Below are 25205 nucleotides of genomic sequence, written 5' to 3' on the forward strand. Positions count from 1 at the left end.
CAACGCGGCCCCACCCAATCACGCTCCGTACCACTAAGCCCCGCCTCTCACCCTTAGCTCCGCCCCCTTCGCGGCCCCGCCCAATCGCGCCCCGTCCTACGTCTTAGCCCCGCCCCCTCCGCGGCCCCGCCCAATCGCGCCCCGTCCTGCCTCGCCTTTCGCCCTTAGCTCCGCCCCAAAGCGGCCCCGCCCAATCACGCTCCGTCCCACTAAGCCCCGCCTCTCACCCTTAGCTCCGCCCCCCTCCGTGGCCCCGCCCAATCACGCTCCGTCCTACGGCTTAGCCCCATCCCTCCCCTTCCGTAGTCCCGCCCAATCACGCTCCGGCCTAAGGCTTAGCCCCGCCCCCTCCGCGGCCTCGCCCAATCACGCTCCGTCCTACTAATGCTTAGCCTCGCTCTAAGCTCCTCCCCTCCGCACAGCCCCGCCCAATCACGCTCCGTCCTACCAAGGCTTAGCCCCGCCCCTCGCCCTTCGCTCCGCCCCCTCCGCATCCCCGTCCAATCACGCTCCGTCCTCCTAAGCCTTAGCCCCGCCTTTCTCCCTTAACTCCGCCCCTCCTCGACCCCGCCCAATCATGCTCCGTCCTTCTAAGCCTTATCCCCGCCCCTCGCCTTTAGCTCCGCCCTCCGCGGCCCCGCCCAATCACGCCCCGTCCTACGGCTTAGCCCCGCCTCCCTCCGTTCGGCAGCCCCACCCCCTCCGCGGCCCCGCCCAATCACGCCCCGTCTTACTAAGGCTTAGCCTCGCCCTTAGCTCCGCCCCTCCACGCATCCCCGTCCAATCACGCTCCGTCCTAAGTCTTAGCCCCGCCCCTGGCCCTTAGCTCCGCCCCTCGTCCAATCACGCTCCGTCCCACCTCTTAGCCCCGCCCCTCCCGTTCCGTTGCCCCGCCCATCCGCAGCTCCGCCCAATCACGCTCCGTCCTACTAAGTCTTAGCCCACCCCTCGCCCTTAGCTCCGCCCCTCCGATTCCCCGCCCAATCGCGCTCCGTCCTACGGCTTAGCCACGCCCCCTCCGCAGCCCCGCCCAATCACGCTCCGCCCTGCTGCTCCTTAGCCCCGCCCCCTCCGCAGAGGATCAGGCTGTCCCACGTGGGGCTCCCAGTCGTCATCCCCATTTTACAGATGAGGAAACTGAGGCCCAGGGAAGTGAAGGGACTCGCCCAAGGAGACACAGCCAACAAGTGGCAGAGGCGGGATTAGAACCCAGGTCCTTCGGACTCCCAGGCCTGGGCTCTCTCTACTAAACCACGCTGCTTTTCTAATCAATCAATCAATCAATCAATCAATCGTATTTATTGAGCGCTTACTATGTGCAGAGCACTGTACTAAGCGCTTGGGAAGTACAAATTGGCATCACATAGAGACAGTCCCTACCCGACAGTGGGCTCACAGTCTAAAAGGGGGAGACAGAGAACAGAACCAAACATACCAACAAAATAAAATAAGTAGGATAGAAATGTACAAGTAAAATAAATAAATAAATAAATAAATAGAGTAATAAATATGTACAACCATATATACATATATACAGGTGCTGTGGGGAAGGGAAGGAGGTAAGACGGGGGGATGGAGAGGGGGACAAGGGGGAGAGGCTACTAAGAAGCAGTGTGGATCAGTGGAAAGAGCCCGGGCTTGGGGGTCAGAGGTCATGGGTTCTAATCCTGCCTCCTCATCTGTAAAATAATGATAATAATAATAATAATAATGGCATTTATTAAGCACTTACTATGTGCAAAGCACTGTTCTAAGAGCAGGGGAGGTTACAAGGTGATCAGGTTGTCCCATGGGGGGCTCACAGTCTCCATCCCCATTTTACAGATGAGGGAACTGGGGGGCCCAGAGAAGTTAAGTGACTTGCCCAAAGTCACACAGCTGACAGATGGCGGAGCCGGGATCTGAACCCATGACCTCTGACTCCAAAGCCCGGGCTCTTCCCACTGAGCCACGCTGCTTCTCTAAATGGGGATGAAGACTGTGAGCCCCACGTGGGACAACCTGATCACCTTGTATCCTCCCCAGTGCTTAGTACAGTGCTTGGCACATAGTAAGCGCTTAAGAAATGCCATTATTATTATTATTATTATTATTGTCTGCTGTGTGACTTTGGGCAAGTCACTTCACTTCTCTGTGCCTCAGTTCCCTCAACTGTAAAATGGGGGTTAAGACTGTGCGCCCCACGTGGGACAACCTGATCACCTTGTATCCCCCCCAGCGCTTAGAACAGTGCTTGGCACATATTCATTCAATCGTATTTATTCATTCAAAAGTATTTATTCATTCATTCAATCGTATTTATTGAGCGCTTCCTGTGTGCAGAGCACTGGACTAAGCGCTTGGGAAGTCCAAATCGGCAACACAGAGAGACGGTCCCCACCCAACAACGGGCTCACAGTCTAGAAGCACTTAACAAATACCATCGTTATAATTATTATGAAAATAGAAGCAGATATACACACCAGTTCAGGCCCAGAGTGTAACCACACTGTGGGCAGGGACCGTGTCTACCAACTCTGTTGAATTGGACTCTCCCAAGCGCTTAGTACAGTACACACGGAGCTCAATAAATGCTCATAGGGGAAAACCCAGTGAACCTGCCCTAGAAAGGGGAAGGGGAAAGATTTCTGGGCTCTTGGGCAATCCTGACCGGAGGGAGATTAAGCAACATGGGAATTTGCCCGGGGGAAATAATTATTAATAATAATAATAATGATGATGGCATTTATTAAGCACTTACTATGTGCAAAGCACTGTTCTAAGCGCTAGGGAGGTTACAAGGTGATCAGGATGTCCCACGGGGGGCTCACAGTCTTCATCCCCATTTGACAGATGAGGGAACTGAGGCCCAGAGAAGCGAAGTGACTTGCCCAAAGTCACACAGCTGACACTTGGCAGAGCCGGGATTTGAACCCACGACCTCTGACTCCAAAGCCCGGGCTCTTTTCCACTGAGCCACGGAAATGACTTTGTCGCAACGCGTCGAGCAGAGTCGAAGCAACTGAGGGGCTGCTTGGGAGTCGGAAGGTCATGGGTTCTAATCCCGGCTCCGCCGCTTGTCTGTTGGGCGACTCTGAGCGAGTCACTTCACTTCACTGGGCCTCAGTTCCCTCATCTGCGAAATGGGGATCAAGACCGGGAGCCTCACGGTGGACAGGGACTGTGTTCAACCCCATCAGCTTGTATTCATTCATTCATTCATTCAATCAATTGTATTTATTGAGCGCTTACTGGGGGCAGAGGACGAATACAAGGATGAATATCCAGAAAACGGTAATTATTTTGGTGAACACTTTGGATAAGAATACGCGAGTTGGAATCAGCGCTGGTGCTATTGTAGAAGTTGTTAAATTTTTAGGCAAGGAAGGAGCAAAATGTGATATATAAAGCTACTTTTCATTATGTGATTTGGACGGGGGGCGGTTGTTTGCTTTTTATTAGTCCGTTGCTTGCCAAAAAAACAAGGCAGGTCCTCTCATTCGTTCAATCGTGCCTCAGTTACCTCATCTGGAAGATGGGGATTAAGACTGTGAGCCCCTCGTGGGGCAACCTGATCGCCTTGCATCTACCCCGTAATAAGTGCTTAACAAGTACTATTATTATTATTGATTATTATTAAGAAGCAGAGAGAAGCACGTGGCTCATGGGGGTTAAGACTGTGAGCCCCAGCGCTTAGAACAGTGCTTTGCACATAGTAAGTGCTTAACAAATGCCAACATCATTATTATTATTATTATTATTGTTTATTGAGCGCTTACTATGTGCAGAGCACGGTACTGAGCGCTTGGGAAGTCCAAGTCGGCGACAGCGGGCTCACAGTTTAGAAGGGGGAGACGGACAGCAAAACAAAACGTTATTAATGAAATAAAATAAATAGAATAGTAAATACGTACAAGTAAAATAAATAGAGGAATAAATCTGTACAAACATATATACAGGTGCTGTGGGGCGGGGAAGGAGGTAAGGTGGGGGGGGATGGGGAGGAACTTGTAACCTCCCCAGCGCTTAGAACAGTGCTTTGCACATAGTAAGCGCTCAATAAATGCCATTATTATTATTATTATTATTATTTAAACACAAATTCTCTTTAAGACAAACACAAATAAGTGCTTGAATCACTGAATCACTACCAATAATACAGTGGTAGGGCAAAATCATTAGGACCACTTGAGATTCTTCTAAACCACTGCAAGGGTAAAGATTTAGAACAGTGCTTGGCACATAGTAAGCGCTTAATAAATGCCATTATTATTATTATTATTATTATTATTATTATTTAAACACAAATTCTCTTTAAGACAAACACAAATAAGTGCTTGCATCACTGAATCACTACCAATAATACAATGGTAGGGCAAAATCATTAGGACCACTTGATATTCTTCAAAACCACTGCAAGGGTAAAGATTGAGAACAGTGCTTGGCACATAGTAAGCGCTTAATAAATGCCATTATTATTATTATTATTCAAACACAAATTCTCTTTAAGACAAACACAAATAAGTGCTTGAATCACTGAATCACTACCAATAATACAGTGGTAGGGCAAAATCATTAGGACCACTTGAGATTCTTCTAAACCACTGCAAGGGTAAAGATTTAGAACAGTGCTTGGCACATAGTAAGCGCTTAACAAATGCCATTATTATTATAATTATTATTATTTAAACACAAATTCTCTTTAAGACTTAAACACAAATAAGTGCTTGAATCACTGAATCACTACCAATAATACAGTGGTAGGGCAAAATCATTAGGACCACTTGATATTCTTCTAAACCATTGCAAGGGTAAAGATTTAGAACAGTGCTTGGCACATAGTAAGCGCTTAACAAATGCCATTATTATTATTATTATTATTATTATTATTTAAACACAAATTCTAATAGCCGCTGATTGGCTGCGGCTGCCGTTGGCGTGCCCGGCCTGCAGCGCTGATTGGCTGCGGGAGGCGACCCCGGCCGCCTGCGCTGATTGGCTGCTGGGGCGAGCCCAAACGGTAGCGCTGATTGGCTACGGCTAAGGGGGGGGGGAAAACGAGCCCGGCCGGCAGCGCTGATTGGCTACGGCTAAGGGAGTGGGGGGCGAGCCCGGCCGGCAGTGCTGATTGGCTACGGCTAAGGAGGGGCGAGCCCGGCCAGAAGCGATGATTGGCTACGGGAGCGGGGGGCGAGCCCGGCCGACAGCGCTGATTGGCTGCTGGGGGAGAGCCTAATCGGCAGCGCTGATTGGTTACTGCAGCAGGGGGCGAGCCCGGCCGGCAGCGCTGATTGGCTATGACTAAGGCGGGGTGGGGGGGGCGAGCCCGACCGACAACGCTGATTGGCTGCTGGGGGCGAGCCCAATCGGCAGCGCTGATTGGCTACGGCAACGTGGGAGGAGGGGCGAGCCCGGCCGGCAGCGCTGATTGGCTGCGAGAGACGAGCCCAGTCAGCAGCGCTGATTGACTACGGCAGCGGGGGGCGAGCCCGGCCGACCGCGCTGATTGGCTGCGAGAGACGAGCCCACTCGGCAGCGCTGATTGGCTACGACAGCGGGGGTGCGAGCCCGGGCGACCGCGCTGATTGGCTGCTGGGGGCGAGCCCAGCCTACGGCGCTGATTGGCTGCGGGAGGCGAGCCCGGTCGGCAGCCCTGATTGGCTACAGCTGTGGGAAGCGAGCCCGGCCGGCAGCGCCGATTGGCTGCGACTGCGGGAGGCGCGCCCGGAGGTCGGAGCGCCTTACCTGCGGGGGCCCTGGAAGAAGCGGCCCCATGATCGGCGTCGTCCGCTTCGGTTGCCTCGTGGCGAGAGTCGGCTTCGGCCCCGCGCGCCGCGGGCTAGGTAAGCGCCGGCCCCGCCTCCGTGTCCGCCATGGCCCGGGCCGCCGCCGCCGGGATCGTCGCCGCAATGTCGGCCGCGCTCCTGGCCTGCTGGCTGCAGCCGAGCCAAGGTAGCCTCGGGGGCTCAGGCCAGCGCCGGGGGAGGCCACTGCGCATGCGGGGGGGCGCGCGCCCAGGAAGGGGGGGCCGAGCGTCCAATAGGATCCGCGCGCGTGGGGGAGGGCGCGCGCCCACTAGGGTCCGCGCGCGTGAGGGGGCGAGCGTCCAATAGGATGCGCGCGTGAGGCGGCGAGCGTCCAATAGGATGAGCGCGCCCACTAAGGTCCGCGCGCGTGAGGGGGCGAGCGTCCAATAGGATGAGCGCGCCCACTAGGGTCCGCGCGCGAGGGGAAGAGCGTCCAATAGGATCCACGCCTGAGGGGAATTGCGCCCAATAGGGTCCGCGCAGGAGGGGGCGAGCGTCCAATAGGATGCGCGCGCGAGGGGGAGCGCGTCCATCAGGATCCGCGCGCGCCCACTAGGGTCCGCGCGCGTGAGGGGGCGAGCGTCCAATAGGATGGGCGCGCGAGGGGGAGCGCGCCCAATGTGGTCCAAGCGCGTGAGGGGGCGAGCGTCCAATAGGATTCGCGCCTGAGTGGAATTGCGCCCAATAGGATCCGCGCGTGAGGGGGAGTTGCGCCCAATAGGGTCCGTGCTGGAGGGGGCGAGCGCCCACTAGGGTCCGCGCGCGAGGGGAAGAGCGTCCAATAGGATGCGCGCGAGGGGGAGCGCGCCCACTGGGGTCCGCGCGCGTGAGGGGACGAGCGTCCAATAGGATCCGCGCGAGGGGGAATTGCGCCCACTAGGGTCCGCGCGCGTGAGGGGGCGAGCGTCCAATAGGGTGCGCGCTCTAGGGGCAGGGCGTCCAACAGGATCCGCGCGCGTGGGGGAGGGTGCGCGCCCACTAGGGTCCGCGCGCGTGAGGAGGAGCGCGCCCAATAGGGTCCACGCGCGAGGAGAAGAGCGTCCAATAGAATCCGCGCGTGAGGGGAATTGCGCCCACTAGGGTCCGTGCAGGAGGGGGCGAGCGCTCCCAGTAGGGTCCGCGCGAGCGAGGGGGCGAGCGTCCACTAGGATGCGCGCAGGAGGGGGCGAGCGTCCAATAGGGTCTGTGCGCGTGGGGGAGGACGCGCGCCCACTAGGGTCCGCGCGCGAGGGGAAGAGCGCCCAATAGGATCCGAGCGTGAGGGGAATTGCGCCCAATAGGGCCCGCGCGGGAGGGGGCGAGCGCGCCCAATAGGATGCGCGCTTGCCGGGAAGAGCGTCCAATAGGATGCGCGCGCGAAGGGGGGCGCGCCCAATAGGGTCCGCCCAGGAGGGGGCGAGCGTCCAATAGGGTCTGTGCGCGTGGGAGGGGGCGCGCGCCCAAGGAAAAATAGTGGTGGTCTTCGTTAAGCGCTTACCAGGTGCCAAGCACTGTTCTAAGCGCTGGATAATCAATCAATCGTATTTATTGAGCGCTTACTGTGTGCAGAGCACCGTACTAAGCGCTTGGGAAGTACAAGTTGGCAACATATAGAGCCAGTCCCTACCCAACAGTGGGCTCACAGTCTAGAAGGGGGAGACAGAGAACAAAACATATTAATAAAATAAATAGAATAAATATGCACAAAGAAAGTAATAGTAAAATAGTAAGAAATATAGTATTGGTTAAGCGCTTACTAGGTGCCAAGCACTGTCCTAAGCACTGGATAGTAAATAGGGTATTGGTTAAGCGCTTACTAGGTGCCAAGCACTGTTCTAAGCGCTGGATAATAAATAGGGTATTGGTTAAGCACTTACTATGTGCCAAGCACTGTTCTAAGCGCTGGATAAGAACTATAGTATTGGTTAAGCGCTTACTATGTGCCAACCACTGTTCTAAGTGCTGGATAATAAATAGGGTATTGGTTAAGCACTTACTATGTGCCAAGCACTGTTCTAAGCGCTGGATAATAAATAGGGTATTGGTTAAGCACTTACTATGTGCCAACCACTGTTCTAAGCGCTGGGGCCCGTTGTTGGGTAGGGTCCATCTCTATACGTTGCCAACTTGTACTTCCCAAGCGCTTAGTACAGTGCTCTGCACACAGTAAGTGCTCAATAAATACGACTGAATGATTGAGGGAGATACAAGGTAATCAGGCTGTCCCACGGGGGGGCTCACAGACTTCATCCCCATTTTCCAGATGAGGTAACTGAGGCTCAGAGAAGTGAGGCGACTTGCCCAAGGTCACCCAGCAGACAAGAGGTGGGGCGGGATTAGAACCCACGACCTCTGACTCCCAAGCCCGGGTTCTTGCCACTGAGCCACGCTGCCGCGCAGGAGGGGGCGAAGAGCGCCCAATACAGTCCGCGCAGGAGGGGAAAAGCACATTTCCCATTGACTTAGCAGTTGAGTTCATCAAAGCAAACTTTGACATGTTACATAGAGAAAATGTCTAGACTTGAATAATTTTTTTGATTTGACTGAATGTATTTAGCTAGCGCCTTTGCTCCGTCTGCGAGCACTGTACAACACACCTATTTTCCCCATCATCGCTAAATTATTTTGAATAGAAATAAAAAGGTACCACAGGAAATCCGTCTGGAACCGATCACCTCATTTTCAAATGCCACTTAGGAAATTCGTTTTATATTTTTAAAAATGAGCATCCAAATGAGTAAAGGTAGAATTTTAGTGACGCAGAGATTTTTCTGTAAAATTTAAAATGGTAGAGCCTGCTGAGAATAAATCATGAACTAAGTGAAACGAACAGCATCCTTGGTGTTGGAGATGCCAGATGGGGTAATCAGAGTTCTTCGGTTTTGTCATTTTTTTTTTCCAGTGGTGAGATCTAGCAATGTTTCGAAATGTCTATTTGTCAAAATTAGTAACTTTCTGAAACAATAATTACCTTTCCTGCCTTTCAGTTATAGAGAGAGCGTTTTCATTTCGTAAACCTCATTCCCTAAAGGATATGCAGAATATTTTTCAGTTGGTGAGAAATGTCATTCCTCCCCTGACTCCCAAAAAGCATAAAGGTCAAGATGGAAGGATGGGCATCATTGTTTTTCAATGTTTCGAAATGTCTATTTGTCAAAATTAGTAACTTTCTGAAACAATAATTACCTTCCTTGCCTTTCAGTTATAGAGATCGTTTTCATTTAGTAAAACTCATTCCATAAAGGATATGGAGAATATTTTTCAGTTGGTGAGAAATGTCATTCCTCCCCTGACTCCCAAAAAGCATAAAGGTCAAGATGGAAGGATAGGCATCATTGTTTTTCAGTGTTTAGAAATGTCTATTATTTGTCAAAATTAATAACTTTCTGAAACAGTAATTACCTTTCCTGCCTTTCAGTTATAGAGAGATCGTTTTCATTTCGTAAAACTCATTCCCTAAAGGATATGGAGAATATTTTTCAGTTGGTGAGAAATGTCATTCCTCCCCTGACTCCCAAAAAGCATAAAGGTCAAGATGGAAGGATAGGCATCATTGTTTTTCAATGTTTTGAAATGTGTATTATTTGTCAAAATTAGTAACTTTCTGAAACAATAATTACCTTCCCTGCCTTTCAGTTATAGAGAGATCGTTTTCATTTCGTAAAACTCATTCCACCAAGGATATGGAGAATATTTTTCAGTTGGTGAGAAATGTCATTCCTCCCCTGACTCCCAAAAAGCATAAAGATCAAGATGGAAGGATAGGCATCATTGTTTTTCAATGTTTTGAAATGTCTATTTGTCAAAATTAGTAACTTTCTGAAACAATAATTACCTTCCTTGCCTTTCAGTTATAGAGAGATTGTTTTTATTTAGTAAAACTCATTCCATAAAGGATATGGAGAATATTTTTCAGTTGGTGAGAAATGTCATTCCTCCCCTGACTCCCAAAAAGCATAAAGGTCAAGATGGAAGGATAGGCATCATTGTTTTTCAGTGTTTAGAAATGTCTATTATTTGTCAAAATTAGTAACTTTCTGAAACAGTAATTACCTTTCCTGCCTTTCAGTTATAGAGAGATCGTTTTCATTTCGTAAAACTCATTCCCTAAAGGATATGGAGAATATTTTTCAGTTGGTGAGAAATGTCATTCCTCCCCTGACTCCCAAAAAGCATAAAGGTCAAGATGGAAGGATAGGCATCATTGTTTTTCAGTGTTTTGAAATGTCTATTATTTGTCAAAATTAGTAACTTTCTGAAACAATAATTACCTTTCCTGCCTTTCAGTTATAGAGAGATCATTTTCATTTCGTAAAACTCATTCCATAAAGGATATGGAAAATATTTTTCAGTTGGTGAGAAATGTCATTCCTCATCTGACTCCCAAAAAGCATAAAGGTCAAGGTGGAAGGACAGGCATCATTGTTTTTCAGTGTTTTGAAATGTCTATTATTTGTCAAAATTAGCAACTTTCTGAAACAATAATTACCTTTCCTGCCTTTCAGTCATAGAGAGATCGTTTTCATTTCGTAAAAGTCATTCCATAAAGGATATGGAGAATATTTTTCAGTTGGTGAGAAATGTCATTCCTCATCTGACTACCAAAAAGCATAAAGGTCAAGATGGAAGGATAGGCATCATTGTTTTTCAATGTTTCAAAATGTCTATTTTTCAAAATTAGTAACTTTCTGAAACAATAATTACCTTCCTTGCCTTTCAGTTATAGAGAGGTCGTTTTCATTTCGTAAAACTCATTCCCTAAAGGATATGGAGAATATTTTTCAGTTGGTGAGAAATGTCATTCCTCCCCTGACTCCCAAAAAGCATAAAGGTCAAGATGGAAGGATAGGCATCATTGTTTTTCAATGTTTCGAAATGTCTATTATTTGTCAAAATTAGTAACTTTCTGAAACAATAATTACCTTCCTTGCCTTTCAGTTATAGAGAGATCGTTTTCATTTCGTAAAAGTCATTCCCTAAAGGATATGGAGAATATTTTTCAGTTGGTGAGAAATGTCATTCCTCCTCTGACTCCCAAAAAGCATAAAGGTCAAGATGGAAGGATAGGCATCATTGGAGGATGCCAAGAGTAAGTTAAAAATGTTGAGCATGCCAATTGAAATAATGAAATAATTGAAATAATGTCTTTTTTTAAAAGTATGGGGTCTCCTTTTAGACTGTGAGCCCACTGTTGGGTAGGGACTGTATATATGTTGCCAACTTGTACTTCCCAAGCGGTTAGTACAGTGCTCTGCGCACAGTAAGCACTCAATAAATACGATTGATTGATTGAGTGACGGATGAATCTTAGGGTCAGTCATTCATTCAGTTGCATTTATTGAGCGCTTACCGTGTGCAGAGCGTTGTACTAAGCGCTTGGGAAGTACAAGTCGGCAACATATAGAGACGGTCCCTACACAACAGCGGGCATTTACTGAGTGCCTACTTTATGCAGAGCACTATACTAAGCGCTTGGCCAAATACAACACAACAGAATTGGCAACGCAATCCCTGCCCACCGAGTCTACCGGCTACTAATGAAGTCACTTAACTTCTCGGTGCCTCAGTTTCCTCATCTGCAACATGGAGATTCAATACCTGTTCTCCTACTTAGACTGTGAGCCCCATGTGGGACCTATCTACCCCAGCGCTTGGCACACAGTAAGCACCTAACAAAAACCCGTTACTATTATTACAGATCGAGACCATTAAATGTCCCGCGCAATTTTGTCACGTGAAATTATTCGTCTCAGGGCCCAAGAGAGGGCCGGCTGCGGTTGTCACGTCCAGAGTATGACTTTGAGAGACTGTACTGAGTGCTTACCTTGTGCAGAGCACTATACTAAGCGCTAGGGAGAGAACAATACGACAGCACCTGTATATATGTATGTACATATTTATTACTCTATTTATTTATTTATTTTATTTGTACATATCTACTCTATTTATTTTATTTTGTTAGTATGTTTCGTTTTGTTCTCTGTCTCCCCCTTTTAGACTGTGAGCCCACTGTTGGGTAGGGACTGTCTCTATATGTTGCCAATTTGTACTTCCCAAGCGCTTAGTCCAGTGCTCTGCACATAGTAAGCGCTCAATAAATACGATTGATGATGATGATGACAAGGTGGGCAGACACGTTCCCTGCCCAAAAGGAGACACTTCACTATAGCACGGACCCGATTTCTACTCTGGCCTGAAGCCTTTTGGAGCAGGAATAATAATAATAATAATAGGCATTTGTTAAGCGCTTACTATGTGCAAAGCACTGTTCTAAGCGCTGGAATCTTACATGAATTTCTTCGCCTTGCAGAGGGCTAACGAATATAGGAGTATTCCGTGACTTAAGAAAATTAATCTGGTATTAACCTCATAGATACTCGGAGATCGGGAATGGAAATTGCATGTAGTCCTTTGAAATTAATCCCGGTTGTAATCAAACGGGAAGAGATTTTGTCGTTGCGTAATAAACTAAATTACACCTAGCAAAAGAATGTGTGCACACATTCAGCTTTGAAATTCATTCATTCAATCGTATTTATTGAGCGCTTACTGTGTGCAGAGCACTGTACTAAGCGCTTGGGAAGGACAAGTTGGCAACATATAGAGACGGTCCCTACCCAGCAGCGGGCTCACAGTCTAGAAGGGGGAGACGGAGAACAAAACATATTAACAAAATAAAATAAACAGAATAAATATGCACAAGTAAAATAGAGTAATAAATTTGTACAGCGCTTACTATGTGCAAAGCACTGTTCTAAGCACTGGGGGATGCAAGGTGATCAGGTTGTCCCATGTGGGGCTCAGAGTCTTAATCTCCATTTTACCGATGAGGTAACTGAGGCACAGAGAAGGTGAGTGACTTGCCCAGAGTCACACAGCTGACAAGGGGCGGAGCTGTTGACAGTTTTTGCAAAGATCATTGTGGGAAGTTGTAATTTTTTTTTTTTTTGCTTAGCGACAAAGTGAATCCAGCCCTCATTTGTTAGCTTCATCTGCTGCTAAACTGGCTTTTGATGCTTGTCTAGTCGATTAAAACTTTTCTGATCTATACCGTTTTGTTTTTAGGTATACAGGGGCACCGTACTTTGCAGCCATTTCGGCTCTTAAAGTGGTACGTTCATTTAAATCTCCTATCTATTGTCTGGTTGTTGTGCCGGTTGTAGAGCTGTACGTTATTTTAGGTTGACGATGAAAACCTGTATATATGTATATATGTTTGTACGTATTTCTTACTCTATTTATTTTACTTGTACATATCTAGTCTATTTATTTTATTTTGTTAGTATGTTTGGTTTTGTTCTCTGTCTCCCCCCTTTTAGACTGTGAGCCCACTGTCGGGTAGGGACTGTCTCTATGTGTTGCCAACTTGGACTTCCCAAGCGCTTAGTACAGTGCTGTGCACACAGTAAGCGCTCAATAAATACGATTGATGATTGATGATGAAAACAAGTCCGATACAGTGGTAGACACTTCTCCTCCCCCTCTTCATCCCCCCCGCCTTACCTCCTTCCCTTCCCCACGGCACCTGTATATATGTATATACGTTTGTACATATTTATTACTCGATTTATTTATCTTCCTTGTACATATCTGTTCTATTTATTTTATTTTGTTAATATATTTGGTTTTGTTCTCTGTCTCCCCCTTTTAGACTGTGAGCCCACTGTTGGGTAGGGACTCTCTCTATATGTTGCCAATTTGTACTTCCCAAGCGCTTAGTACAGTGCTCTGCACACAGTAAGCGCTCAATAAATACGATTGATTGATTGTACTTCCCAAGCGCTTAGTACAGTGCTCTGCACACAGTAAGCACTCAATAAATACGATTGATTGATTGATTCTTTTTTCCCCCGTTAGGATTCTGTAGACTTAAGCCTCTTTCCTAATATTTTCAAACCCTGTTCTTTAGTCAAGCATTTAATTTAACTGATGGGAGCCTGTCTATCCCCGAGTCATTGCAAGGTTTGAATTTGCTAGGCACGGGTTAGAAAAAAACGCCCGGGGGAAAAGTTGTCATTTTTGTGGCGGCTTTAGCCGCTCTGAAAAATAGTCTTTCTTTGATTGATTGATTTCTTCGGTGCCTGTGACTGGTAACGATTTATACCAGGTGGATGGGAGAGTCCGGATTTCTTTCAGAAGGCCTCCGAAGAGAGGTTTATTTCCTCAGTTGCTGTGGCTATCCAGCCCTTGACAACTTTCCCTCCACTCCTCTGGTTCTAAGTGGAAAATTGGCTTCTCACCCACTTCTCATTTCTGGACAGAGGTGGGAGGGAAAGGAAGACTTTACCACTCCTTTCTCTCTCTTTCTCTCTTTTTTTTTATGGTATTTGTTAAGCATTTACTACGTGCCAGGCACTATACTAATGGCTGGGGTAGATATAAGCGCTTAGTACAGCGCTCTGCACACAGTAAGCGCTCAATAAATACGATTGAATGAATATAAGCCAATCAGGTTGGACACAGTCCACATGTCTAGTTGTTGTGCCGGTTGTAGAGCTGTACGTTATTTTAGGTTGACGATGAAAACCTGTATCTATGTTTGTACATATTTATTACTCTATTTATTTATTTTGCTTGTACATATCTATTCTATTTATTTTATTTTGTTAGTATGTTTGGTTTTGTTCTCTGTCTCCCCCTTTTTGACTGTGAGCCCACTGTCGGGTAGGGACTGTCTCTATGTGTTACCAACTTGTATTTCCCAAGCGCTTAGTACGGTGCTCTGCACACAGTAAGCGCTCAATAAATACGATTGATGATGGGGAATCACAGCTTTAATCCGCATTTTACAGATGAGGTCACTGGGGCCCAGAGAAGTGAAGTGGCTTGCCCAGGGTCACACAGCAGACAAGTAACAGAGCCAGGATTAGAACCCAGGTCTTTCTGTCCACTAAGCCATGCCGCTGCTTCTCGGTGGACACGTTTCCCTGTACACCTAGATTACAGCTCTATTCCCGCGTTATTGGAAATGTTTATTTCCAGGCACGCTTAAACCTGCCACACATTGCAGATCAAGACCGTAAACCCGTCCTCTAGACTGTAAGCTCGTTAAGGGCCGCAAACATTATTGGAAATGTTTATTTCCATGCACGCTTAGACCTGTCACACATTGCACATCAAGACCGTAAACCCGTCCTCCAGACTGTAAGTAAGCTCGTTAAGGGCTGCAAACATTATTGGAAATGTTTATTTCCATGCACGCTTAAACCTGTCACACATTGCAGATCTAGACCGTAAACCCGTCCTCTCGACTGTAAGATCGTTAAGGGCTGCAAACATTATTGGAAATGTTTATTTCCATGCACGCTTAAACCTGTCACACACTGCAGATCTAGACTGTAAACCCGTCCTCTAGACTGTAAGCTCGTTGAGGGCCGCAAACATTATTGGAAATGTTTATTTCCATGCACGCTTAGACCTGTCACACATTGCAGATCAAGACCGTAAACCCGTCCTCCAGACTGTAAGCTCGTTAAGGGCCGCAAACATTATTGGAAATGTTTATTTCCATGCACGCTTAAACCTGTCACACATTGCAGATCAAGACCGTAAACCCGTCCTCTAGACTGTAAGCTCGTTAAGGGCCGCAAACGGGTCTGCGAATCCTGTTGAATCGTACTCTCCCAAGCACTTAGTTCAGTGCTCTGTACATAGTAAGCGCTCGATTAATACCATGGATTGATTTGAGATAACGTCTATTACGAGCAGGTAAATAGCAAGTGGTTAATAATAATAATGATGGCATTTGTTAAGCACTGACTATGTTCAAAGCACTGTTCTAAGCGCTGGGGGGGATACAAGGTGATCAAGTTGTCCCACGTAGGGCTCCACAGTCTTAATCCCCATTTTACAGATGAGGTAATTGACGCTCAGAGAAGTTAAGTGAGTTGCCCAAGGTCTCACAGCAGACATGTGGCAGAGCCGGGATTTGAACCCATGACCTCTGACTCCAAAGCCCAGGCTTTTCCCACTAAGCCACGCTGCTTCTCTAAGCAGCGCAGTTAGGGCAGTTCTGGTTCTACTTATTGGATCCTAACACTGACAACCGTCTCTGCTGATTTGTTTCTTAGGGGGCCGATCTATCTCATGTCTTCTGCACCAAAGATGCAGCAACTGTGATTAAGTCTTACAGCCCCGAGCTGATCGTCCACCCAGTTCTGTAAGGATTTTCTTGCGACGACGCACGGTTTTTCAATTGAAAAGGTCCCGTCCTCACTTCAGTGCCGCCGCTCGGCCTGATCGTGGGATGGGGGGAGAGTCCTGAATTGTTTCTGGGCACGTGAATCTTGGGGGGCTCCGCGGCTCCCTAACGAATCCGGGCCTGCTCCCCAAGCCCCGCGGCACTGAAAGTGCTCCCTGGCCCAAAAGTTAATATATAGTCATATATACTTACCAGATATATACCATATATATATACTTACCATATATACTTACCAGTCATATACTTACCAGAAGTATTGGTACAACAAAAACGGCGCTCTTTCATCTATAGATCGGAGACTTCTGGTAACTTGGAAGATTAAGTATTGTAGAGACTTGTGAAGTTGACCACAGTTTGGAGTTTTATTTTAATCTGTTAACTGCACTGAACATCTGCCACCCTCTGTCACGGCAGAATGGGTGGAAATACAATTTATAGCACAAGAACTTAGTGAGTTACAGCTGGAATTGATACTTCCAAAACGATATACACAATTCCTACCGAATGTTTTGTCATTTTAGCCAGAATTTTTTTTTTTTATAATTTTGGGGCCCTCGGAAACTGACTTAAAATATTGAAATACGTCCATTGGTTTTCATTTGGCTTTTAGACTGTGAGCCCACTGTTGGGTAGGGACTGTCTCTATATGTTGCCAATTTGTACTTCCCAAGCGCTTAGTACAGTGCTCTTCACATAGTAAGCGCTCAATAAATACGATCGACGATGATGATTTGGCTGTGTTCCTGCCGAATATAATTTCCACAAGAAAAACCACAGCCGTTATGAAAGGAACGCCTGAAAGGAAGCGTTGTTGAACGCTTACTGTGCGCAGAGCACTGTACTAAGCACTTGGGAGAGTACAATGTAACGTTGTGTTATGGGCACGTTCCCGCCCACAACACACTTAGAGTCTAGAGGGGAAGACATAGCTGAGGGTGAAGACTATATAAATCCATAATCCCTTTCGTTAGACTAATTCCTACAACCACGCGGTTCGTGTTTACAAGTATGAATTTTAAGTTCATCAGATGACATCATTTCTACGAGCGAAAGCAAACAGAGTTCCTCGCGGCAGTACGAGGAATTTCTGAGCCCGACCTTCATTGTGATCGAAGAGGATTGTCAATAAATCTGCCCGTGCTTGTTTTCTTTATTTAGTGACAGCCCCGATGCCGTTCAGGAAGTGGAAAAATGGTTACCGAGGTTGCACGCCGTTGTCATAGGACCTGGTTTAGGGAGAGATGACACTCTACTAGAGAATGCCAAGGTAACATATATTCTAAGTCATTCCTTATCCCCCCCTTCCTGATGTCATATGGGTAGAGCGTTTTTGAGATCCATATGGGTTGAAACTCAGTCTGCCAGGAGTGTATTATTACGGGAAGGTTTCTGATCTGCGAGAAACTGGGGACTAATTGAGGCCAAGGCAGTGCATTTTAAAAATGCCATTTTTTTGGAGTTAAAGTGGTCTTCTCTGGAGGAAATCTCAAGGGGGAAAATGGTCCTCAACTGCTTTTACGGTTAGAAGCGTGTCATATTGGTTGAAACTGCAGAATCTTTGCTGTCTGTCCATCTTCCTCCCCCTCGCATCCCTCTACCCGCCCCCCACATACATACGTTGTGTGTATATTCTATTCTCCACGATGAAATAATGGAGTATTTTCAGTATCAACTAGTTTTAAGATGTCAGGTGGGCCCTCAATTTTGCGAAATCTCACGATTGCTCCCTTTTTAGAAGGTGGGCTCCCCAGCTACATTCATTTTACAGCACTCTGATTTGGTCTGGTGATCCCAGATTTTCTTTCAGGTTCTTTGCCAGTTGGCGTTTTTTAAGTTTCTGAATCTAATTGGCACTTTTTCGTAGGGGATCGTAGAAAAGGCAAAGGCCAAGGGTATTCCTATTGTCATCGATGCAGTGAGTATTATGTTTCCTCTCATTTCTGCGTTGAGCGATGAACATTCGGATGAATGGATCGCGTCAATTGCTGCCCTTATTTTTTGTTGCAGGATGGATTGTGGCTCATTACTCAACACCCAGCCCTCATCCAGGGCTACCAGAGAGCGATCTTGACGCCAAACCTTATGGAGTTTAGCAGGCTTTATGAAACCGTGGTGAGTTGTTAATAATTATAAAATAGTAATGATGATAATGATTGTGGTACTAAGTGCGTCTTCCTTGCCAAACATTGTGTTAAGCCCTGGGGTAGGTACAGTCCATTCAGCTCAGACATAGTAACCATTTTAAATGAAGCCCGCAGACTAAGGGTGAAGGAGGATGGGTACGTAATGCCCATTTTACAGTTGAAGAAACAGCCCAGAGAAGTTAAGCGACTTATCCTAGGTCACACAGCAGGCAAGTAGCAGAAACGGACTTAAAATTTGGTTCTCCTGACTCAGGGCCATTCTTTTTCCATTAGGCCAAGCTGAGTTCTTTGCCCAACACAGTAAAAATGACATTCCAAGATTTGCTTCTTGAGGGGAGATCTTCTCTCCCTGCATATATTAAAATAGTTTATAATACGTATAAATACTTCATAGCTGTGGACCACCGAAATCTGCATGTGACCATTGTCACCAAAATGCATTACTCCTGAAAGACCGCTGTTAAAATAATTTAACTGAGAGTACACAAACGAAGAAGAAAAACGGGTGGTAACTTCATTCATTCATTCATTTTAGACTGTGAGCCCACTGTTGGGTAGGGACTGTCTCTATATGTTGCCAAGTTGTACTTCCCAAGCGCTTAGTACAGTGCTCTGCACACAGTAAGCACTCAATAAATACGATTGATTGATTGACTGATTGAGCGCTTACTGTGTGCAGAGCACCGTACTGAGCACTTGGGGAGGACAAGTCAGCAACGTATACAGACGGTCCCTACCCAACAACGGGCTCACAGTCAGCTTCTAGATACTTCACATTTTGTTTATGGTATCTGTTGTGCGCTTACTTGTGTCGAGCACTGTTCTAAGCGCCGGGGGCGGGGAGAGAAAAGTGCATCTGGCTGGATAAAGGCCCTGTCCCACCTGGGGCTCCCAGTCTAGGTGGGAGGGTAGGGATTGAATCCCCATTTTGCATTTGAGGAAGCGGAGGCCCAGAGAAGCCAAGTGACTCGCCCGAGGTCACACAGCAGGAAAGTGGCGGAGCCGGGATTAGAACTCAGGTGCCGTGACTCTGAGGCCCGGCCTCGAGCCACTGGGCTACAGGGCTTCTCCAGCCACATCCACTGGGCCGGTGTTCTACTTTCGCGTGCACAGCAGGGAGGAAATCCCTCTCCTCCCTTCCCCTCTCCTCCTCTTCTTCCCCTCTCCTCCTCTTCTTCCCCTCTCCTCCTCTTCTTCCCCTCTCCTTTTTATGATGGCATTTGTTAAGCGCTTACTATGTGCAGAGTGCTGTTCTAAGCGCTGGGGGGGGGGGGGGGATACAAGGTGATCAAGTTGTCCCACGTGGGGCTCACAGTCTTCATCCCCATTTTACAGATGAGATAACTGAGGCTCAGAGAAGTTAAGTGACTTGCCCAAGGTCACACAGCAGACATGTGGCGGAGCCGGGGTTTGAACCCATGACCTCTGACTCCAAAGCCCGTTGCTCTTTCCACTGAGCCACGCTGCTTCTCCTTCTTCCCCTCTCCCAATGCACAACCCCAAATCCCATCAGGCACCTTTAAGTGCCCCCCACTTTGGAGTCGGTTTTTTTTTTAACTACCAACTCTACTGCTCAGCCCATAAGTCGTAGTATTTATTGACTAATTACCAAATGGAGACCACTGGACTAAGTGCTCAGGCAACTAATAATAATAATAATAATAACAATAATGATGGCATTTATTAAGCGTTTACTGTGTGCAAAGCACTGTTCTAAGCACTGGGGAGGTTACAAGGTGATCAGGTTGTCCCACGTGGGGCTTACAGTCTTAATCCCCATTTTACAGATGAGATAACTGAGGCCCAGAGAAGTGACTTGCCCAAAGTCACACAGCTGGCAATTGGCAGAGCCGGGGTTTGGACCCATGACCTCTGACTCCAAAGCCCGGGCTCTTTCCACTGAGCCGCGCTGCTTGGCAGACACATTTGCCGCCCACTACGGACAAGGTCGTAATTCCCTTTCCCTCCTCGAGCCACAGGTTAGAGATCCCGTAGACGGTAACGATCACCGCGGATGCGTGTTAAGACTCAGCCGAGCCTTTGGGAATCTGACAATTGTCCAGAAAGGAGAGCGAGATCTTCTTTCAGATGGTCAAAAGGGTAAGTGGTATCTCCTTTGGGGAACGTGTAACCCGGTTGCCGGGTTAACAGACTTCATTGGTTTCTAAACCCTCGTAGGGGTAAATTTCGAGTTCAGCCTTACGGCACTGCAGAGGAGGAAGGGTGAGCTGTGAATTATTCCGTCATCCAGACGGTCCCCGTCTAAAGGGTTCCCGGGACTTTTTTGGATGGGCTATCGGGGCTCTTTCCCTCGCGAACAAACCTTCCCTTTGCTCTTTGCCATTCTGACCAGCCAGCGATAGCATCTAATGGGGTTTTACAGCTTGAGCTCGTGTTCATTTCAAATCTCAGGCTCAGGTGCCACGCTCGCCGACTTGCAGCCGTCAACTTATGGGGAATGTTGGGCTTAATTAGCAATGGGATGTATTTTACTTTCTATTTGCAGAGCAGTGTCTCCTGCCCCACTCTTTCCCAGTTGTCCTTAGGTTGGCTTCTCTGTTAATCAATCAATCAATTTATTGAGCGCTTACTGTGTGCAGAGCACTGTACTACGCACTTGGGAAGTCCAAGTTGGCAACATATAGTCCCTACCCAACAGTGGGCTCACAGTCACGAAGGGGGAGACACAGAACAAAACCAAACACGTCAACAAAATAAAATAAATAGAATAGATATGTACAAGTAAAACAGAGTGATAAATATGTACATACATATATACAGGTAGTTAATCCCTTACTATGTGGCACTGGGGTAGGTACAAGGTGATCAGGTTGGACACAGTCCCTGCCCCACATGGGGCTCTCAGTCGTCATCCCCATTTTACAGATGAGGGAACTGAGGTCCAGAGAAACGTAGTGACCGGCCCGGGGTCCCACAGCAGACACATGGTGGTGGAGCCGGGACTAGATAATGCAAGCCTTCGAGCTCTCGACCTCTAAAGGTTTGGTTTCTAGTCCCCCATCAGACGTTTGGTAGAGGAACAGACCCATTGCTCTTCAGCATGGCGAAGTGGATGGAGTCCAGGCCTGCGAGTCAGGAGGTCCCGGGTTCTAATCCCTATTTTACAGGTGAGCGCCTGAATTCGAATGTAGGTTCTTCCCAACTCCCAGGCCTTATTCCCTATCCATTAGGCCTTGCCGCTTCCCCTGAAGGAAGGGGCTTTTTCCTTAGGGAAAAATCCTAGGTGGACGTAAAAGAGACCAAAGCTTAAAAAAATCAGACTTAAGACACATCACGTAAAAGGAAGCCCATTTTTCTCAACTCCAAATTACTTGAGACAGGGGAGGTGAAACCTCAAAGGAAGCTTTGTCCTTCCAATAGTTGACACTAAAGGAATATATAATGTAGGGCTTGTCAAGAAAAATGCTAAAGTAAACAAAATCATTCCCAAAGAATTAGGAACCAAAGTGCCATGAAAAAGCCAAGGTTTATTATTGTTTGAGGAGTTGAAGCCAACTCTGGTCAGCCCTCTGCACTTGTGCAATAGCTGTGGAAATAAATTCCAGGGTAAACGTTCTCTGAAGAAGGTTCCTTTTGAAAGGCTCTTTCATCTTCAGAAATGTCACTCGTGTCAAATGCAAACTGCCTGTAAGGGGAAAAGTTCTTTGGATTGAATTTACTTCTAAAATGAACATGAGCGTACACAAAAAAGAAAAGAGGATAATGCATTTTCTCCTCGCCTGAGTGAAAGGGGTAATAAGAGACCGGGTATTGGCCCCAAATCATGTGGGTGGTGGTTCGGTGTCTTTTATAGAATGAGCCTCTGTCACATTTGGATTTCTTTTGATCGCTCAGGGATTGAAGCCAAGTTCTTAATAGAGGGAAATCTCAGAGCTAAATTGAATTCTGGCATAGGGTGATCAAAAAGAAGTGTGTTATACCGGGGTGACCCCTCAGACCGTAAGGGCAAGTCGGGTCTCACAGACTGAGATCGATTCTGGGGCCAGAATTAGGGCCAGTTCTCTGGGATTGGGGTGGCTCCAGTTCAGGGGGTATTTTAGAGAACTGGCAGGGGTGATGGGGTGGGTGTGTGTGTTGCCAAAGGGCCTGTTCCGTACTTAGAAGCATTCAGGCTAAGTTACCACCCCCGGAGTGCGGGGTTAGGAACCCGAGCTTTTCAAGACCTCTTAGGGAGCCTTGACTTTTGAAGGAGTTCACCGTCTCTCTCTGCTCGCTCCCGCTCAGCGATCGACAGTGCAGGACAGTCCGTGTTTTGGGGGGATCGGTCATCCCCCGGGGCCGGCGGGGCGGAGGGGACCGTGGACGGTAACGCCTGTTTCTGATTTCAGTCCTCGAATGCGGTCACGAAGGGAGCAGTCGGCGCTGCGGGGGCCAAGGAGACCTCCTGGCGGGTTCTCTGGGCGTCTTTGCCCACTGGGCCGTCCTTGCCGGACCGGAAAAAACCAACGGGTAGGGTGCCCTTCCCTTTTCTCTTAGGTATCGCTGGTTCCTTTGCAGTTTTTTAATGGTACTTAAGCACCTACTCGTGGGCAGGGAATGTCTGCTGTTATGCTACACTCTCCCAAGCGCTTAGCTCAAGTGCTTTGCACACGGCAAGTGCTCAGTAAATACGACTAAATGAATGAAGCACTTGGGTAGATAGCAGATAATCAGGTCCGTGTCCCACATAAGGCTCCGTCGTAATCCCCATTTTACAGATGAGGTCACGGAGGAGTGAAGCAACTTGCCAGAAGGCCACACAGCAGGCCCAGGCTCTTTCCACTAAGCCACGCTGCTTCCACGTGCATGTTGCAGACTGAATCCTTCCTGGCAGCCTTTCTAGTTAGCTAGGACCTAACCATCCTTCCCTTCTTATTTCTCATCGCCCAAGCAGCAAATCAGCATACAGTGCCACCTTTTAAAATCTACAAATGAGTCGGCAGGCCCTTTATCAAATAATTCTCCCAACCGCAAAGTAACCTATTTAAGTGACGCCTTGGATCGACTGCCGTGACCGCTGTAGTGTTTAAAAAGGACTGTGGATGAAGTCGCTGAGTTTGGGTTCTTTCAGAGGGTCACGGGTCATTTTGGGCGGGGGGTTTTAGCACAGAAATGGACGGAGAATTTGTAGAAAGCACCGTTTTCTTCCACCCCAAGTCACACTCGTCTCCATCTCTGCTCCAACCAGGCCCCTTGTGAGTTCAGCAACACTAACATGCTAATTAATAATATTAATGGCATTTATTAAGCGCTTACTATGTGCAAAGCACTGTTCTAAGCGCTGGGGAGGTTACAAGGTGATCAGGTTGTTCCACGGGGGGCTCACAGTCTTAATCCCCATTTTACAGATAAGGTAACAGGCCCAGAGAAGTTAAGTAGTAATAATAATAATAATGGCATTTATTAAGCGCTTACTATGTGCAAAGCACTGTTCTAAGCACTGGGGAGGTTACAGGGTGATCAGGTTGTTCCACGGGGGGCTCACAGTCTTAATCCCCATTTTACAGATAAGGTAACAGGCCCAGAGAAGTGAAGTGACTTGCCCAAAGTCACACAGCTGACAATTGGCGGAGCCAGGATTTGAACCCATGGCCTCTGACTCCAAAGCCCGGGCTCTTTCCACTGAGCCACGCTGCTTTGCTGCTTCACGCTGAAGCCACTTGTCACTTGGGCAAGGCACATACCTTCTCTGAGCCTCAGTTCCCTCATCTGTAAAATGGGGATTAGGACCGTGAGCCCCCGTGGGATGGAGACTGTCCAACCCAATTATCTTGTATCTACCCCAGTGCTTAGAACAGTGCCTGGCAAATACAATAATTATTATTCTTATTATCACTTCAGTGCCTGGGGGATCTGGCGGCCCTTGCCTCTTTCCCTGTGGGCCCGGGGAGAATTGGACTTGTTTATGGTATTCACTGGGCACTTACTCTGTGTCAGGCACTGTACTAAGTGCTGGGACTGAACACAGTCCTTTGTCATTCAATCGTATTTATTGAGCGCTTACTGTGTGCAGAGCACTGTACTAAGCGCTTGGGAAGAACAAGTTGGCAACATATAGAGATGGTCCCTACCCAACAGCGGGCTCACAGTCTGGAAGGGGGAGACAGACCGCAAAACAAAACATATTAACAAAATAAAATAGAATACTAAATATGTACAAGTAAAATAGAGTAATAAATATGTATGAACATACATACACATATATGCATGTCCCACATGGAACTCACCATCCCCATTTGCCGATGAGGCAGCTGAGGCCCAGAGAAGTGAAGTGACTTGTCTGAGATTACACAAAAGGCAAGCGATGGTGCTCGGATTAGAACTCATCATCATCATCATCAATCGTATTTACTGAGCGCTTTACTGTGTGCAGAGCACTGTACTAAGCGCTTGGGAAGTACAAGTTGGCACCAGATAGAGACAGTCCCTACCCAACGGTGGGCTCACAGTCTAAAAGACTCGGGTCCTTCTGACTCCCACGCCTAGTGTAGAGAAGCTCAAGGAACGGAGATCGCAATTTTCCCAACGGAATCGCAAGATAATCCCTATTTAATGGCAACGCAGATCTCCTGGCTGACAGGCTCGTCTCCACCCCGGCGCTTAGTACAATGCCCGGCACGTAATCGTTATAATTATCACTAGCGCCGTCTTACTTGATCGTTTTGGATATTTGACTGCCGGGGTCCAAGTTGAGCCTCTGACACGCTCTTCCTCCCTCCTTGTAGTCAAAATCCTTTCCTGGTGGCCGCCTTCGCCGCCTGCTCTCTGACGAGGCAGTGTAACAGCCAGGCCTTCCAGAAATACGGCCGCTCCATGACCACCACGGACATGATCGCCCAAGTCGGGGCAGCCTTCAACAGGCTCTTCGAAACCTGAAGCTAAAGGGATGGAGGGGAAGAGAAGAACAAAACACCCGGCCGCACCGCATACTACGTACAAGCGACGGGCCTCCTGTAAGTGCTGTGGCAGGACTGGTCTGCCGGAAGTACCCTTTTTTATTTTTAAGATGAGAAAAATTGATTGATGGAGGTGCTTTTTAAGAGTTGGGAATGCAGAATAGCGGGTGGCAGCGGTAATAAAACTACAGCCCAAGTA

General features: G+C 47.6%; 1 protein-coding gene across 3 annotated transcripts; it reads left to right on the plus strand.

Moving 5' to 3' along the window:
- Positions 1-5732: 5732 nt before the first annotated feature.
- Positions 5733-25205, plus strand: NAXD (NAD(P)HX dehydratase). 3 transcript variants are annotated; one of them, XM_038762181.1, is made up of 10 exons: positions 5733-5822; positions 10704-10854; positions 12831-12876; positions 15836-15924; positions 17125-17233; positions 17831-17881; positions 17974-18078; positions 20090-20210; positions 22460-22580; positions 24836-25205. In XM_038762181.1, exons 1-10 carry the CDS (start codon positions 5753-5755, stop codon positions 24984-24986), a joined length of 1014 nt encoding a protein of 337 aa, XP_038618109.1. In that variant the 5' UTR covers positions 5733-5752; the 3' UTR covers positions 24987-25205. The 3 variants fall into 3 exon arrangements, with proteins under 3 accessions (XP_038618109.1, XP_038618111.1, XP_038618110.1); XM_038762183.1 differs by having other exon boundaries at positions 5756-5931; XM_038762182.1 differs by lacking the exon at positions 5733-5822 and adding an exon at positions 10503-10614 and having other exon boundaries at positions 10833-10854.

The sequence above is a fragment of the Tachyglossus aculeatus genome, chromosome 20 (assembly GCF_015852505.1).
Source record: "Tachyglossus aculeatus isolate mTacAcu1 chromosome 20, mTacAcu1.pri, whole genome shotgun sequence".
NCBI lineage: Eukaryota > Metazoa > Chordata > Mammalia > Monotremata > Tachyglossidae > Tachyglossus > Tachyglossus aculeatus.